This window comes from Cygnus olor, chromosome 4, assembly GCF_009769625.2.
Source record: "Cygnus olor isolate bCygOlo1 chromosome 4, bCygOlo1.pri.v2, whole genome shotgun sequence".
Taxonomy (NCBI): domain Eukaryota; kingdom Metazoa; phylum Chordata; class Aves; order Anseriformes; family Anatidae; genus Cygnus; species Cygnus olor.
Window position 1 is genome coordinate 43,678,261 of NC_049172.1, and position 18,139 is coordinate 43,696,399.

Here is an 18,139-nt window from a genome sequence, read left to right on the forward strand (position 1 = left end):
CACCTCCACACATCATTCTCCTCCTTGTCTCTTGGAGTTTAGCCCCACCTGTGCATCTATTGCTCAGAGGACAGGTTGGAAACAGACCAAGAGTCACAGTAAGACATTTTACCTGCTCTTTAAGCCAAAAGCCCACAGGCAGGCCACTGCCTGGTCACGGCGCCCGCCTTGTAAAATAACAAATTTTCTGAAAGCAGGAACTGCACTAAGACAATCAGACAAATAAGCAGCAACCCCTTGCACCTGCTTTGAAGCCAACGTGCATTTCAAAAACTCGATGTTACATCAGCAAAAGAGTCCGCACTGAACGTTTTCAAGGCACCCTGTGGTCTGCAAAAGGCATCTCCCTAACAGCCACCTGCCCCGTGCTCCCTGCGAGACCACCTGCCAGGGCGCGGGCTGCGGGCAGCGCAGAAGCAGAGGCGAGCTCTGGGCACGGTCCCGCGGCCGCAGCGCCCGCTCAGCCCGCGGGCAGCCTGCCTTCCCTGCTCGGAGCCTCCTCCTCCCCAAAGCACCAGGTGCCAGGGGACGAGTTGCTTCTGCTGGAATCCGCGGGGGTTATCTGCGTTTTGTGCGTCCTTATGAAGAACACACAAAGTCACGACACGCAATGTTTTAAGCCCGAAGGGTGCTCCCGAGTGTGAAGCGACGCCTACACCGCTGCTCCTCGGAGTGCGGCGAGAGTGGTCCTGCAGGAAGAACCGCACCTCCTCCCTACCCCGAGGCACCCAGCACACTCCCCGCGGCAGGGCGGGGGAGGCAGGACCCCCGTGCCCACTTCACAGCCTCCACAAGCACGGAGGCTCCGGGCTCCCCTGCAGCCCCCCGGTCGGGGCGGCTCGGGCACGGGCACTCACTGTGCGGGTCGCTCTTCTCCCGGACGCCGTCCACCCTGCCGTCGGGGTTGATGCGGAGGAAGAAGCCGCCGTTCTTGCAGTACAGCCGCTTGGGGTCCTTGAAGTGCCCGGGGGGGAAGGCGCCGCCGCCGCCGTCGTCGGGCAGCGCCGGCAGCGTGGTGATGCTCCCGGCCGCCCCCGCCGCCATGCGCCGGGCCCCGGCGGCTCCCCGCCGGCCCGGGCGGCCTCGTCCCCTGCCGCGGCCGTCCAGCCTCGCCTCGCCGCCCGCCCCGAGAGCTGCGCAACGCCGCTGCCGGCCGGCCGGGACGCCCAGGGAGGCAGGGAGGAGGGCCCGGGCTTCCCCCGGCCTCGGCCCCGGCCCCGGCCGCCCCGCCCCGGGGAGGGGTGTCGCGGGGCCGGGGAGGGGCGGCGGGCGGCCTGGGGCCGGGGCCGGGCCGCTGAGGGCCCCCGGCACGGGGCAGGGGTTGGTGGGCCGCGGGGAGAGGCAGTGGCCTCGGTGGCTTCGATGACAGCGTGACAGGACACGGGCGGAGCCGTGGAAGCCACCTGGGAGCTGCCGCCTCGCTCGGGGGCACTTACCGGGGCGAAGCTGGTTCCGTGCCCCTTCACCGGCAGAAAGCGGATCGAAAAGGGCAGCACGACAAAACCCTGGCACGGGCCCGCCAGCTGCCCGACCAGTGTTTCTGCACCAACTGAGCACTTAGTTTGTAAAGCACAAACCCCTCGAGCATGTGTTTTGTGCCTGAGGCTGGCACCACCACGGCACACACCTGGGAGGATGCAGAGCTTTGTTTCGAGACCCCTGCTTTGCACCCTCGGTCTCCTGTTCAGCAGCAGGGCAGTGCTGCTTGCACCTTGGCACGCTCTCCCACCTCTGTGGCAGCACAGGCAGCCCTGGACAACGCCAACCCAGACAGCTACACCGGCCTTTTCATTTCACAGAGCCAACATACCACAACCTGCACTGGGAAACAAACACAAAAGCAACACCCGCTGTCCTGCATACGCCATTTGTAATGTTGTTTTTTTTGCTAGCACGTATTTAAAGTAATTTCGTTGCTGGTCAGCTTCCTGTCCCAACTCTGACCCTTCCTTCGCAAGCCGTAAATCCTAATTCTTTACCAGAATTGGTGACAATTACGCTGCTTCCCACACCCTCACTCCAGAGGCTTAATCATGATGGATGGAGCGTGCAGAGCACGGCGCGTCCCAGCCCGGGGCCGGCGCAGGTTCACCCCTGTGTCAGCCAGCCGCCCCTCGCAGCACCACGGGCACTGCCGAGCATCACACCCCTGCCGTCATTCTGTCCACACGTGGGGATTTCAGCCCCGTCGCTCATAGGCATCCCCCCTCTCCTTGTGTTCTCCAGCTCTTGCTTCTTGCTGCCTGTCTGCTTCTGACGCTTTCTGCAATTTCTCCCTGAAATCCAAATGTTATCACTGTACCTGAGAGTTTTAGATGGTCAAACCAATGGCGGAGATGCTCCTGGTTTCCTCTTGCTCTTCTTTTACAAGAGAAGCTGTAATGAGGACATTTTGTGTCCTTGCTCTATAAATTCTTCCCAAGTCCTTGTCTCTTTCTCAGAAGGGAGAGTTGTTCAGGCAGGTGAAGGGAAAGGGGAAAGAAACATTGTTCTTAAACCTGGAAGAAGTTCAAACAACCAGCCAACCAAACAAAAACCCAACCCAACAAAACCACTTTTCTAAAGACTGAACATTCCTAGATTCACTTAGCCATTCCTCAGCCTCCACCTACACACAGGCCTTTCACAGCCCTCATGCAGCTCTGAGCACTGCCCTGGGAAATCACATTTCAGCACCTTGTCAGCCAGCACTCCTTCGTTTGGCAAGAGGGACATCCCTGTACCCTGGAGCAGCACTGCCTTGACTGGCTGGAAGCCCAAATGCACATCTCACAAGACAGGGCCCTGATATTTTTCAGATTCTTCCGAGCCCTGGCCCGTGTGGTGGGGCCCAACCCGGTGGTAGCAGGGTGGATTTTCTTTAATCAGCTCAAATTACTTACCAAATTATCCTTTTAACAATTTGTGCAGCTGTAAGTGGCTACCAGTAAAGTTACAGAGCTTAAGAGCTCTTTAGAAGCTTGTCACTGGACCTTCTATCTGTAGGGTCTCAAAATAAAAGACAAGAGCTAAATGGAAGATCATATTCTCTCAGGTATTTCCACTCACCTCAAGATCTGTCCCTCTTTTATATATTTTTCATTTCGCACTTTCTAATGGAAAACATACCAATTTTTATTTTCTCCATACTTACTTCTTCTGCACTCCAACCTTGCGATATGGTCATTAACATTTCTCTTAACATTGACTAAAACAATTTTGGCAGTAGCATTTTCCTTTCTTGTGGCCTCAACCACATTATCCCCACCACCACCCTTCCTCAACTCAGATCTTGTGCACAATTACACCCATAGAGCTACTTCCCCTCCACCCAAGCCATTAATTATCCCTGTTTTCAACCCCATTAATTCTCATTCTCTTGGCCTGCTTAAAACATATTCCATGTTAGAATGCCTTGAACCCTACCTTCCTTCTACATTCCAAATATAAATCTTAAAAACCTATTCTGTAACCCGTACCATTTATCTAAATTACCTACCTTTTTGTGTTTGCCTTGTATTGTTTCATATGCAGCTAGATTTTTTAATAGCTTACCCCTTAGAGAGACAAACCTGTTTTATCCGGTGCTGCCCTCATGGTTATGGCTCATTCGGAACACAAGGCACTTCATAAATGGGACAGACAGCCCATTCTGATGGTAGATAACGATGGGCCATGTGTATGTCCAAACATTGCCTTTATTGAGTACACAATGCTTACATTTTCTTGAGACCCTCAATAGCATCATACTCAGAACACCTAAAAAAAAAAGGAACAAATAAATTGTATTGTTAGCCTAGTTACAGAAAAAAAATTGAGAGTAATTTTTGAGGTATTTCAAATAGGGGGTAACAAACTCCATCAGTTTTATTGCTCTAGTTTTTAATTTTTAATCCAAAGTGCAAGACTCACATCTACAACTTTCCCAGACTTTCCAGCAGATCCTGTCATACCACAACCCTAAGAAATTTCAATCCCCTTTCATGGAAGTTGCTTCAGCCACATGTCCTTCAGTCTGCTAGGACTGCGTCCCCACAGAAACCCACGCAAGATGGTGTTTGAAAGGCACAGTAAACTAACCTGCAGAAGACCTGATTTACATGGAATTAAATTAATTAAAAATAAGCCCACCCTGACTTTTGAAAAGAGTTAAAACTCCTGGAAAGCAAAGGCACAGATGAACACAGCTCATCTATCTTCCCCCCCCTAAGACATAACATCAGGTGGTTTGTGTCAATGCAGCAGGCAGGAAATGCTTCCAGTTATTAGAAAAGGAGCACCAGCCCCAGGCTGTCAGTCCATCCCAGCAGTTCCCGGCTCTCTGGGTTTCTTGGCTTCACAATCTCTCTCTTTGGTACACATCCAAGTAACGATTAGCCAAAAGGAGCAAGATAAGCTGTCTCTCCTTTGAAATTTTCCTCTGTTGTCTAGCACTCAGCCAGCAGTGGAAAAACTCTCTCTCACTTTGCTGGCACTACCAAAGCTGATTGCCTCCCACTCAGGCATTTGTTTGTCAAAGGCAACAGCCCTCCAGAGCTTGCCACTCACAGCCAAATCTTCTGTAAGCAACCTCAACTTCAGTGTTATGCTAGGTTTATAGGACTGGAGGAGCTGCCAGACCCCCACTAACACCACAGCAGGTCTTGTTCGGAGCAGGTGGTAGCCTACACATTGTCTGGGCTTGTGCAGTGCCGCAGTTAGGATGAGCCTCATGCTGTCCAATCATCAATATACGTCAGTGCTATACAACACACCCTCTCCTGAATCTCAAGAATGCTGTGATAAGAAATCTTACATCCAGATGAGATATAGCAGGATTTCTCTGGTCACAGTTCTTTTAATTCAGTCTCTCTTCATCATTCCTTAGCATTAAGTAACGCTGTTTTTTCCTCCAAATAGCCCTGAGGGAAGAGGAGCTTGCAAAGTGAGAGAACGGCATTTTGTAGTTTGGGTGTTGTGCGAAGAAAAAAGTTGTGTTAAGATCAGAAAAGGGAAAGAGCACTCAGGCTCCCTCACTTGCTCTCTTGTTCCTTCCCTCTCCCTCCCTCTCACTCTCACCCTACTTCTTCTCTACAGTTCTCTGCTCCAGATGTCTCCCCTAGCTTAGAAAAAAAATGACAAAATATGTGTGACGTGGATGGCCCCTGAGTAAATCCACCGGAGTGCTCCCTCCAAGCAGAAGATAGCCTTAATGTGAGAGAATGGCTTCGTTCAGGCAGTCCAGACAGATACCTGGATAGGAGAAATACAGTAACTGCCTTCATCTTCTAGTGAATTGCTCATGCTTGAAGTAACACACATGGGAAAAAAAATACTTCTTAAATATAATTATTTCCTTCAAAGTCTGAGCATGTGTTTAAGAATTCAGTAGCAACTTATTCCCCAGAGTGCTTAACTCTTTCACCATCAACAGCTGATACTTATTTTCTGGGTCAACATCCCCATTCTCAGGAACTTACCCACATGCTTCATCTGCTTTGTATGATGGAAGCATACAGCCACAAGTCTCTTTACAACAGACTGAATTTTTCTTCTAAGCATTAATTACAACAGCAAGCAGCCTCATTTTTTGCTCGCCTACTTCTGTAAGTGCAGATTATGACAAATAGTTTCTGTATTTTAAGTATTAACGCATATTATTAATTGCCTGAGAAAGTCCTCATGCACAGCCACTTTTTTCTTCTATGCATGTTCAGTATCTCATTTTCATTTCTGATGATTTTATGGCACTATTCATCAATATTTGTTTATAAACAGAGGCTTGTATCTTCCCTTTTCATCTTTTTCTCTGATACAAACAACAGAAAGAATTCATACATCCTTTCTATTACAAACCTCTTACAGTCTCCGTTCCAGTTCAGAAGAGTACTTCAGAAAAATAAAGCACCAGTGGGCACTTTGTCTTTCTAAAGTAATGATTTCTGGATATATGCTTAGTCCAAATATGACCACAGACGGCCAGAGCTTTGTTTTGGGCTGTCTTTACAAATGGTTGATGTTGGAAACACGACAGGCCAGGATGGCTGAAGATAAGAGGACTAACAAACCGATGAGGCTTAAATTGGAAGTAAATCAAGTTTGTTATGGTCCAAAATGATTGCACTTGGAAAAAGAACTAGACTGTCTAGAAGCACTGACAGCTGTTGCAGATGTAAGAGATATAGTAGTGACCTCAACTTATGAGAAATAAGAAATAATGTTCTAAGTAGAAATATTATGGAGGTTAGAGTTCAGAATTAGTAAAATCACCATTCTAATGTACATATAAACATGTGCATTCTTACTCTTTCTCTGTATCCACATTACCTATAGCAATCAACATAAGAACATACAAATCAGCAAAATTACTCTGGACTAAGAAAATAAACAATGTCAATATAAAGTCAAGATTGAAACTACACAGGAAAAAAAATACAGTTTTAAAAAATACCCTGAAATCAAACATGATGGACTCAAAGAATTTGAGTTAACGTTGGATTTCAAGGAAATCCAAATTTATTACTGTGAGAGACTCCTGAATGGGAACAATCATAAAAACACCTCCTTCTCGCAGGACTGCATTACAACCATAAGATCATCGTTTATGTATCATTCCTAACCCGATGCCACTGGAAGGTCAGTGGCTGAAAGGTCTCTGGTCCCGCTGTCCTACCTCCAGGACAGTGGTGCCCCAGCATGGGCTATGGGTCAAGGCAGTTTAAAGACCTTTATATTAAGTTAGTAGTCCTGCGAGTTGTCCCAAAGAAACTTATCTCTGCTTATGACTCAGACGTGTTTTAGCTTCATTCTATCACTACAGGGCAGAGAAGCTGCTTGCTGCACCGAAATGCTTGGAGCCATAAGACATTATAGGGAGATCTTTTTCTCTATAGCAGGGGAAAAATCAGTGCTTGTAAGGCAAGTACAGAAATACAGCCACTGTCTGGGCTTTTGCTTGTTTCTGCATTTAAGAAACACATTTGAATAAAACATACAAACATTTAAGAAGTGGATCTTCACATAAACACAGAACAGCTGAGGTTGGAAAAGACCTCTGGAGGTCATCTGGTCCAACAGCGCTGCTCAAGCAGGGCCACCTGGAGCCCGTTGCAACAATTCTACTTGGGACCATTGTAAGGATTTTCACTATAAAGATTTCCACATCAACTATAGACTACTCTGGGAAAACAATGTCTACCTCATAGCGTCATACTGCCCAGCAAGTGATCAGAAAATAGTGGAAAATCTACTGCAAATTCTTTTTCCCCTTTTAACTGAGGTTCCTGTCTTGTAAGGTTCATAAGATTCAAAACTTCCATCTGGGCTAATTATGCGGAATGTCAAGTTATCCACAGGATACAAAAATATAGGTGGGGGTGGGGAAAATATTCTTTCCATTCACTGGTATGTTATAGGAGAAAATCAAACTAAATTAACGGAGGAATACAGCAAAGACAGACTATTCCCAAGGAACAGGAGTTACCACAACATGCAGCTTTCATCATTTCACATTTGAGGGCAAGGAGAGATGAGATCAGCGAGATGTTACAAAATAATAAATGTTATTTTACTGTATCATGGATTTAGTTTCTACCAGTTGTTCAACTGAAATCTTGCTCTGCATTATTACTGTAGAACTTATTAGCTGGCAGGTAGAAAACAGCAAGAATAAAGAAAACAAAACCCTAAATCTCTCTCTTGGTAACAATCTGTACTAGCTGATAGTATTCCAGAAGGAATGTCACAACAGCTTTCCAGTTTGTTTTCTCTTTGTTTCAGGACTGTTTCCATGGATCCCCAAACCTAGGCCCCTGTGAAGGGCTCCCCAGAGCATAATGCCATGTAGCAGCAGGTCACAGACCAAGCATCACATGCAGAACACAAACACAGCTCCAGTAGCACTGTCAACACATTAAAACTATTGCAAATACAGTTCAGGATACTAGCACACTAGTACGTGTGGAAAGAGAGACAGGCCCTGGAAATACTCTTAGAAGTGCAAAGAAAGTATGCAGTCTCTTGTGCTGCATTAGCTTTTAGTTCTAGCGAGGGAGACCTATTCTGAACAAATTTGAGGAAGCATTTAGTGCTGGGGTGGACATAAGAATTACCATTCCACTACACCCCAATTCATCCAGCCATGCAATTGCAATCTTAGGTGAAGAGCTTTCTGGAATTCTCCCTTCTCCTTGCTATAAAATCATTCCTATACATCTGTATGTATACCTCTACTGCACATGAACCTACACCTCTTACAATATCTGAAGTTACAAGTACTGTAAGAGCAACTTAAGCCAACTGGCTCTTGTGAAATCGTTTGTTTCTTGGAGAGACACTCAGCATTTCTTCGTGGCAGTTTAAAAAACTGTAATCTTCTGTCCACATGCCAAAACAGAATTTGTTATCTGCCAAAAAAATGACTTTCCCAATACTGTCCAGGCTATTATCTCAAACCTGACCCACAATAATTAACTTCCAAGCATCTGGGAGGTTAAATTGCTCAGTGATCTCTCCTCTTGTATTCAGAAGTGATAGGTATTACATGAGAATCACTATTTAGGTTACATTCATTTTTCCCTCAGGAAATATTAGAGAATGAATTGAGTTTTACTGAATGCAATCTTCCATCAAACACTTGATGGAAATCTTGTGAAAATATGGCTATCTTTGAAAGCAGCCAGAAAAAAAGAGGTTTAAACTTCGCTACATAGTTCTTATCCCAGTGATAGTAAATAGATGTGCAAATGGATTGTCCTTCTTCAAATCAAAGGGCCTAATTGAATACCCTGTAAAGATTCTGCTACTTACAGACACAGCAGATAATCTGTAAAGTGGCAGGAGAAGGACCTCCTCCTACTTTACTGGTTTTATGTTGTTTTTCCTCTGTAGAAGCTGTATTACCTGCTTGAAGAACCACCAGTGAATGCTAAACAGGAAGTTTGCTCCAACATTACTGTGGCCAGCTACCAGCTCTGCCTTGTTCAGCTGCCAGCCGTGAATTCCATTCATTTCTTACTTCGGATGGCATTTGGGAAGACGCTGCAGATCTCTGTAATGCTGCAAATACAAGCAGGAAAACCTAGCCTTACCTTTAAAAGAACACTGAAGGTGCAAACTCCATGCAACAAAGACTCAGGGGGTGAAAAGTAGGAGTTACAGGTGCCATTACCACTCTGAATCTTTTATCTGAAGCCTGGTCTGTTAATGTTGGTAATCTGCCTTAACCTAAACTGACAAATTCTCTATTGACACCCTCAGTGAGTTATCAGCTGATAATGCAGAGAAAGCTAGGCCCACTGGCTTCGCCACAGATTACTCTATGACATTAAAAGGTTGTCCCCCGCTGCAGTGAGCAACAGTAGTGGGGGTCAGCATACGCGTGTCAGCAGTGTATTTCACAGTCTTTCGACAGCAGATGAATGGAAAGGCTCTGTAATCCTCCTGGGACCCAAGAATGAAAACTACAAGGACACTGAAATAGGCACAGACATGTCTTCCTTTCTCTTCTTTGATCCACCCTCCACCCCCAGCCTGTCTCATCTCCTCATCCTTTGTCCCCACCCTGTTCCTTTCCCATCCTCTGATTTCAGTCGCAGGTTTCTAGCCTGTTTCTAAATCTTTCCTCAGCAACTCATGCCAAGCTCTGTCCTCTGGATTACTTTTCATTTGTATCTCACCATGGCTCCCAGCCACCTGCTCCACAGCTAGGTTTCCTTTCCCCACTTCTTAATTTCTGCCTCTGTTCTTGAAGTTCAAAGCCCATTTCTCTCTCTCCAACCAATCGTCACAACTCTATAGCTTACTTGTTTCCACAGAGTTTTTCCCTCTCCTTTCCTCTAGCACTTTTCCTCCTCCCAGTAGCTCCCAACTCCCCATTTCACTCTCCTTGCACCTTGGAAGCCTCCAGTCCCATCAGATTGTACATCACCGTCACGCTGGTGTACCTGCCTACATACATTGGGTAACACTGGAGTCTCCAACCAGCTCTGCTAGGAGCCCTGCTCCTCAGGCCACCCTTCAGCCCTTCTCCCCCAGCACAAGCCAGCCCTGGGCACCAGACACCACTCCACACCATCAGATCACTTTGGGTCCTGCCGTCCCCAGAATGTGAAGGAGGGGTTCAGAGGAAAAGGGAGGCTGGTTTGGCCTGCCTGATATCTCCCTTTGAACTATTTTCCAACTCTTCGGTTCTAGACAAGGCTGTTCTGAAACATCTGTACCAGTTTAATATATATATATATATATATATATATTAATTAAAAAATCAGTCACAAGGCTTCCTCTGAAATTTTGTGGAACTAGATGAAATTTTAACTGTTCAGTTTCAAGTTTGCCTGAACTCCAGTCTGACAAAAAGGCAACAAAACTGAAACATTTTTTAAAACACACACATCTCTTATTACAAAACTCTTCTTTTAAGAAGTTAAGATACTATTGCACAGAATTCCTCAGCAACTGCAACCAACCACAAGCTAGTGTGTAATCCAGGAGTGCTTCACTGCAAGGAAAAAATAACAAAAACACATTTGGCTAACTTTACTGCCATAAATATGAAGGGCTTTAATTCTGACTAATCACACACCTTGAGTCATTTCACTGTAGTCAACAAGTACCTTGTAAAAACAACAACAAAAATCAGTAAGCAAATAATGGTAAAATCCTTTCGTTAAGACCAACAAGTTAAATTAAATTGAGTATATTAATTAATTAAATGAAATCAAGGTAGTCATCTAGCATTTTTAGTTCATATGTTTGCATACATACATTATACATGCAAGGATACATACAGATGAGTACTCGAGTCTTTTTTTGTAAAATTTACTGGGCATCTTGGCCAAGAAGAATGATGGATTTTAACTGTTATTTCCATTCATAATTGAATTGCAGTTTCTCAAAAAGATAATCTCAGAGTTTTTACATTAAAACAACAGCAGTTTATGAATCAATTTGCAGGCTTTGTCATCTGCTGTTTCATTTATTTTAGAAAGACCAAGTCAATATTGATAATTCCTTTAATTGTGTTACACATAATTTATGTCAGTTTCTCCTAGTATGAAGTAGGGCTTTTTGTTTATTAATTTCTCATCCATTGTTGCATTTCATACTGTTGTTGTTGGAATGCCAACAAACAAGGACACTCACCTCCGAGGTATTAGTCTCTTCTTATGACATCAGTGTGTAGGCTGTACAAAAATCGAGGGATGTTAGTCACTCACACCATCTGTGTGGGCCTGCAGAAAGGAAGACGTAATCTCTCATATGGTGAGTTTTATACAAACAGCAACAATCCATATTCAGCTGCGCAGATGAAATGGATCCCTGGAGGAACTCCAGTCTGCCAGAGTGTGTGCTTGTGGCTGTCAGCTGTTGGGGGTAAACTTTTTAAAACGCAATGACAGAAAACCTTTTGTTTGTCCAGAAAATAAATTTGAGGGTGGTCGCAGTCAGTTTCACAGACTACAATTAGTCAAACACAGTTAGTCAAACTGTGTTGGTATTAAGTTGCATTTTAAAATTTCAGGGCCAACATCCCTTCTCATTTCTACTGACATAAGAAAATTTGCCCTGGAATGATTTGAATAAAAGAAAGGAGAAAGTGATGAAATCATTTCTTCATTCTTTTTAGATATTTACTTCCCACAGTTTGAGGTTTTGTCTTCCCTAGCCTCTCTGAAGCTACCATCATGCTGTTCCTCAAAGTGGGGAAAGCTGGGTCTACCACACAAAGGAAAAGTCTAAATGTATTGTTAGCAGGTCTATAAAAGTCTCCCTGCATAGCTGCATGCAGAAGGAGGAACAGGACATGCACAGCATATATCCCCAGGCCACCTCACCTATTTGTTTAGAATTTATGATAACTTTTTTTTTTTCCCACTCATGCACTTCAAATAGCGCCTCTGGAAATCTAGAAAGCATGATTAGTTACTGAACAGTGGGTCTTCCTTCTTCCTTATGTTGTTAGCTACACTTCTGCCATTTTTTTTTTTTTTTTAACATAAACTCTGATATTTATTTTCAGATTAAGAATAAAATCTTGTGTCCAAATCTATTACTAAACAGAGTTATTTTCAATCTTAGGAGATAATTATAATTAAATTTACTTCATAGGAATTGTTAGCTTGATGACAAGACTCTTTAAATCATTTTCTGTCACTCTTCCTTAATCTCTTACATTCAACATCCTTGAGCATAACTTTCAAAAGAAATTATTTGGGGGAATCTCCATTTTGCCTACCATTCCCAAATGCCAACTCCCATGTTACCTAAATTCAATAAATCAATAAAGCATCTCAGCACTCTGAAACTGGAGACAACTCGAGCCTCAATCCAAATCCTTTAAAACTGTACTGGACTCTTTCGATTGATCACAATTGGTTTTAGGACATTTCAGACTTCTCACTAGAAGTCCCAGCCCTATACATCACATCACATATGTGAAATAGCTTAGTTCTGGGTCGGCAAGGACAGTAGTGTAAATACGGGACAGAAATACTGATTAAATGATTTGCATAAAAGAATAATAGTCAGCATAATTAGTAGCTTTATCCAGTTATTTTTAAAGCAATTGTACTTAGCAGATGGAAGTAATTTTTCTGAAGGAAAACAGGAGGCCCCTGAAATTTCACGAAGGGGTGAGCAAACAATCCTTAGCTGCCACATGTCCAAAATGCAACATTCTTCAACCTAGTGTTCTGGGAAAAAAGCTGTGTGTTACTACATCATATGTTAGGAGGTGACAAAGATGAATAGTTTTGATTGTTAAAATTAATAAAGCGGGCTACCCTTGTTCTTTTATTCACATACAATCATACAATATAAATCAGCAACAAACAGCCTCTATTTATTTTTATTTCAGTCTCTTTATGTCAACTTTGTGTAACGTCTATTAAAAAAATTAGCATGTATTGTGATGTTTAAATTACTACCACGTGGGATAATTGAAAACATAATTATAGGACCTCTCCGACACAAGGCTTTTTTTCCAGAATGGTTACACGCAAGAAAGGCAGATCATGCTGTAAGCAATGAGAAGAAAAGACTGGAACAAACTGTAAGCAATTAGCTTAGTTTACTATATGGAATTGTCCAGAATTCAAATGTGGTACAAATAAGTATAAAAAAAGGAGCTGCATTTGCTCACCTCATGTCTGAATTTGATCTGTTTGCCTTAGCATAGAAAAGCAGTAGTAGTTTGAGTAATTTAGCTGTAATCCTTACTCTGTCAAAGTTAACTAGACTGTCACTGACTTCAACCTGAAGAAGATCAATCTCAGAATAGTTAAGAATTTTCCCACTTTTAAAAGCATTATCTTCAATACATTATAAAGTAGATGCAGGGCATATAGATCTGATCCCAACCGCCTTTTAAAGAAAAACATCCATCAGATCTTTGCTATGAAACTTGGGTGGAATCAGGATTAAGGTTCTAGGCCACAACAAAAAATTACATGTAATGAAGTAACACCGCACCATTCCAGATGAACAGAAGAAAATTCTACTATAGCATGCTTCTGTGTTTTAAGACAGATCAAATCTTGTTGAAAAAAATCTTTATAGATGTGCAGTAATATAAAACAACATTAAGAATAAGCACAACCCAAAGGAGAGTTACACATAGCAAATGAACAATGATCATAATGAAATGCATGAGACATGCTTTCACTCACTGGAACACATTTTATGATTTTCTAATCTATCTATTCTCACTAGGAATCACTGCACATAAAAAGTGCATGGCTCAAAAACAGCTGTAATCTCATAAATTACTTTTTAAGGCACAGAGTTTGTGAGAATGAAAAAAGGAATATTTTTCTTAGACATTGTACCTGTTGCTGGCCCCTTCTGAGGATACAGCTGCCTTTTGTGTGGCAGTTGTAGCATTCAGTGGGATAGGGTAGAGATACAGCCATAACAACTTTCTTTCCATCTCCCTTTGGCGCGTGGTTACCCTTGTTAATTCCCAGTTCCTAAGGGTTAGGAAAAGACGAGACTTTTGATTGCAGGGACTATAGTCACAGCCCATGGAAAGTAGAAGCAAGCAGAAGTCATCTGGTACACCCAATTCCCTGCCCAGGCCAGAGACACATCATTTTTTCAGATGAGACGCAACCCGGCATTCCACAAAACAAAAACAACAACAAAAAATGTTAAGCCTATGACACAATGGAGGAAAGAGGTTAGTGCTGAGGGCAAATTCCAAATATTTCAGCATGTTTTCCTGGATCGTCTCTTACGTAAGCCACAAAATCCAGTCTCACAACAGCCTGCTGAGAGCAGAGGGGAGTGGGCTGGGAGCTCACTGACAATACCAGGCACATGTGCGCATACACACAGCCACCACACGCACAAGGCAACAACAATTAGCTAGTCCACTGCAAATGTCAGCCAATTTATGTAATATCCTTTTACTCAGCATTTCGTATTCACTTAAGGGTGAAAAGTCTCAATACACTGTCTCGGGGGCATTGAAAGTGGGGGAAATTATTTGGATTCAAGTCCTTCTCTGATCATTGCTGCTGTTGGCTGCTTGATAGCCTAAACATTACTTCAGTCAAACAACCAGTGAACAAGCAGGCATTTATTTCATAAGATTCACCAATGCAATTGGTGTTAACATGCTCTAATTGTTATTAACAGCAGCTGAGCAGCTGTAATTTTAAGTTGACTAAGCACAATGGCTCTGGGCTGCTGCTGCTCATGTTATCCCATGAGGCTACTCCAGAATCCAGTTTGCCCAGAGAATAGTTTTACTGATGGTAAGGAGCCAGAAATTACAGACTGGATGACATTAGTGCTATGACTTGCTGATTTAACACACCTAGGAAATAAGGGAAGAGCTTAGAGTATGAAGATGAACAGGCTAGATATAAATAATATCAATGTCTTCCCCACAGAACCTTTTAGTACACAAATATGTTGGTGGTATACGTCCACCACCTTCAAACAGGACCAAGAACCTTACCTGGTCAGTGCTTAAGAATTACTTAGTAGATGGGTCATGAAATACAACTTTTGTCACTGCACTACATTGCTTTTCTTTTTTTTTTTTAAGTTACTTTCATCTGAGACCTCCAGTTCCCCGTACTTTCTAGGAAATTGAGCAGCAACAAGCTGTTACAAATGCTGCATCTTTTTTAAAAAAGGAAAGAAGGTGGAAGAAAGCACTTTCCCTACTCGTCACAAAACAGAAGAAATTTCAGTTTGGCTTACAATTGGAAACAAAAGCTGTTGTGATCAAACCAAAGCTTACAATGCACATCAGACATCAGAATTCTGAAATTAAATCATATCTTCTCACAGTATTGACCAAAAAAAAAGAAAAAAAAAGAAAAAGGGGAAAAAATAAGATTAAAGTTCCAAAACCAAGCACAGAAACTCACAATGAAATACTTGTTACTTCTGTAATGATGTCATAAGGGTAAATAAAATAATCTATGCAGCAAGCACAAAAATTTAAATTATTACGTTTGGTTTTACAGTAACTGTGTTTACCACAGGCACCTTTATTGATTTAGAATGTCCATGGAAAATTCACTTGATTAGTCTTCCCTTAAAAGCCATTGGTTTACACTCCTCATTGAGGCACTTAATTCAGTTTTCCTTAATCAAAAGTTCTTAGTAACCCATTACACATTTAGGATTATCTATACAAGGGACAGCATTTTTTAAAAGTGATGAGAGTTCCAAAATTTTGTAATGTTTGGTGTACTAGTTTGTAGCTGACTGGTCAAACCATTTTCTTGCAGCTATTTAAAACCTTCATGATGAAGTACTCTGTTTGTTCAGTCTCATAATGGATCTGATCTACATGAATAAAAGTTTATTTTGGACAGTGTTGTCATAGTCATCTGTAATTCTAATGAGTACTTGTGTTTTTGATGGAGGAGGAAGACTTACTTACCATATGGATCTAACCTCCAAAACAATGGTTAGCATCATTCTCTGAAAGATAGAGGCGTGTGTAGGCAATTAAAAAATAAATCTGGTTTACATGAAAGAAAATGTCCTGCAATAATCTTAAACATCATGTCAGCATCCATTTCATTTATTTACAAGATTTGAGATCTTTTCCTGGCTTTTCTTTTTCAGTAACTGAAGTTTCCATTTGTTACTCTTGCTCCTCCTGGAAATCCAGCAGTAAATGATAACAAAAAATGTTACTACAAATACTTAGATGACTTTGCTGAAAGAGTGTTTACTTCAAGCATGTACCAAGAGTCATCAGATCCAGTTTGGCTTAAAGCTTCTGTCTAACATTAGATGCAAAATTTTCCTTTAGATAAAAATGAGATATAGGATATGTTACCAAAAAAACCAAAACACTACACTTCTTTAAGTGTAAAAAGATTAGGTGATTCGGTCTCTCCATATTATTGTCAGTGATCCTTTAGTTAAATTACAGCAGTTGATATCAACTGAATATAGCATTTTCAAGAACAAGAAGCAGATTTATAGACGTCATAAATGTAGCATATCGCTGTGTGCCATTGTGTAGTATCTCTAAAAAGACTGAAGGCTCCAGACTTGCTGTAAATACCCCCTGAATTCTGCAGAAGTCTCTTTTGACTGAAATATGGAGCCAGTATTTTGCCAATGCCTGGTGAGGTGCCCGCTGCAAGAAACCCCACTTGTAGGGAACATGCAGACACCACAGATCTTTGAGTACACAGGGGAGTGGCCACTAATTTCTAAAAATGAGGTTAATGTGTTGCTCTGCCACAAAAATAAGCAGAGGTCTGATGGATTTCTATTTTGCTTTCAATGCAGAATTTGTTTTATTCAGAGATGTTTAATTTATAATTATATCATGCTGGCTGAATGCTTAGTTGTGTTATGGAACCCTGCCCAGAGATCCTCAATGTTGCAGCTTTCATTCACAGATGGTCTGCATTTGCATTTTGCTTTTTTTAGTTCCTTTAAAAATTAATTATAAGATTTAAAAAATGAAAAAGAAAGAACAATAACAACAGTGGAACAGTTTTAGGCTTCATGTGATTACTTGCCTCTAGAATGTATTGTGGAACTGAGTTGCTTTAGTTTAACACAAACTCAGCAGCATGCAGATTATCTTGTCAAAATCTAAGTAAAGTTTGAAATATTAGCAATATTGAATGCCTTCAGAGTTATGCCTGACATAACAGAAACATGCTGTACTGCAACAACTACAAAGCCTCTCATAAGGAATAGCCATTTATTGTTAGTCGCTAGAGTGCAGTGGATCTGTACTGCCTCAAACATACCTAAGGCAACAAGCAGACTTCTTGGCTGAGGTAATAAAAACCTTTGAAAACCTACTTCAAGGAATCAGGTATGGGCTTACATGGTTAACAACAGATACAGACTGCTGGAAAACTAGAAACATGGGAATGGTGATTTTCTCCCTGATTGGGAAGAATGACAATACAACCTTTCCCGGAGCAGCTGTTTCTGAGACTGCACAGTCCATGGGCAGCTCCCTGTATGGTACCTTGACATTCCCACAGAAAATCCAGTAGTTTGAAGAGGTCATATGGCTCCCACAGGTGTCCCAAATATCACCAGTAGCCAACTTCTTGTAATAAACTTATGTACTGAAAAAAAAAAGAAAAAAAAGATTCATAATATTCTATAGCCTGACATATGTTACTTCACATAATACATACTTAGTAAAACTGTCTTACATAACTCCACTTGGGGTGAAATTTCTTCTACAGGACTGAAAATTCCTGATTTATTGCAGCAAACTGCAAGTAGCCCAAGTTCCTCTCAGAAGCAAATACTGAGATCTTGATCGTAAATACTTCATACTTGAGATGTTCCTGGGTTTGGCCTGAAGTCCCTCACTTTCCTGCCAATTTCAAATATGATTCACAATGGAGTTTATTTTCTGATCTGTTGTAGTCACAGGACTTTGTTAGATGCAGAATACAGAGGGGATTTTAAGAAAATTAATTAGAAGAATTTCTGAAGTTGGCACGTCCAAAAGGATTTTAGAGGCTAGATCAGATCATGAGGCCATCATTTTTGTATTAATCCCTTCCTTCCATGCACATTTTGGAGGCGTAGGAAAAATCCTCTTTTGTCTGATTTCTAATACAGAAAATTACTCTTGTAGAAACAAGCTCTGCCATAGAAGACAGGCTTAGTTTGATTCTCTTGTCAGTAATTAACAAGAAATTAGAAGCTAATAAGAGATGATGAC

At 42.2% G+C, this 18,139-nt stretch overlaps 2 protein-coding genes across 5 annotated transcripts in view; both read right to left on the bottom strand.

Moving 5' to 3' along the window:
• The window catches only part of FGF2 (fibroblast growth factor 2), a 32,520-nt gene extending 31,428 nt beyond the window's left edge, over nt 1-1,092 (bottom strand). The window contains exon 1 of one of the 2 annotated variants that reach the window (XM_040556397.1): nt 858-1,092. In XM_040556397.1, the coding sequence (XP_040412331.1) occupies nt 858-1,044 (187 nt within the window). In that variant the 5' untranslated portion in view covers nt 1,045-1,092. The remainder of the gene's footprint in view (nt 1-857) is intronic. The other variant, XM_040556396.1, reaches the window with a different exon arrangement.
• A 10,739-nt stretch (nt 1,093-11,831) lies between these two features.
• BBS12 (Bardet-Biedl syndrome 12) overlaps nt 11,832-18,139 on the bottom strand; it is a 33,386-nt gene continuing 27,078 nt past the window's right edge. The window contains exons 9-10 of one of the 3 annotated variants that reach the window (XR_005819698.1): nt 17,426-17,528; nt 11,832-13,925 (exon numbers count right to left, since the gene is read on the bottom strand). The gene's annotated coding sequence lies outside the window, so the exon portion shown is untranslated. Of the gene's footprint in view, nt 13,926-16,894; nt 17,529-18,139 lie in introns of those variants that run through there. The other 2 variants (XR_005819697.1, XR_005819699.1) reach the window with 2 other exon arrangements.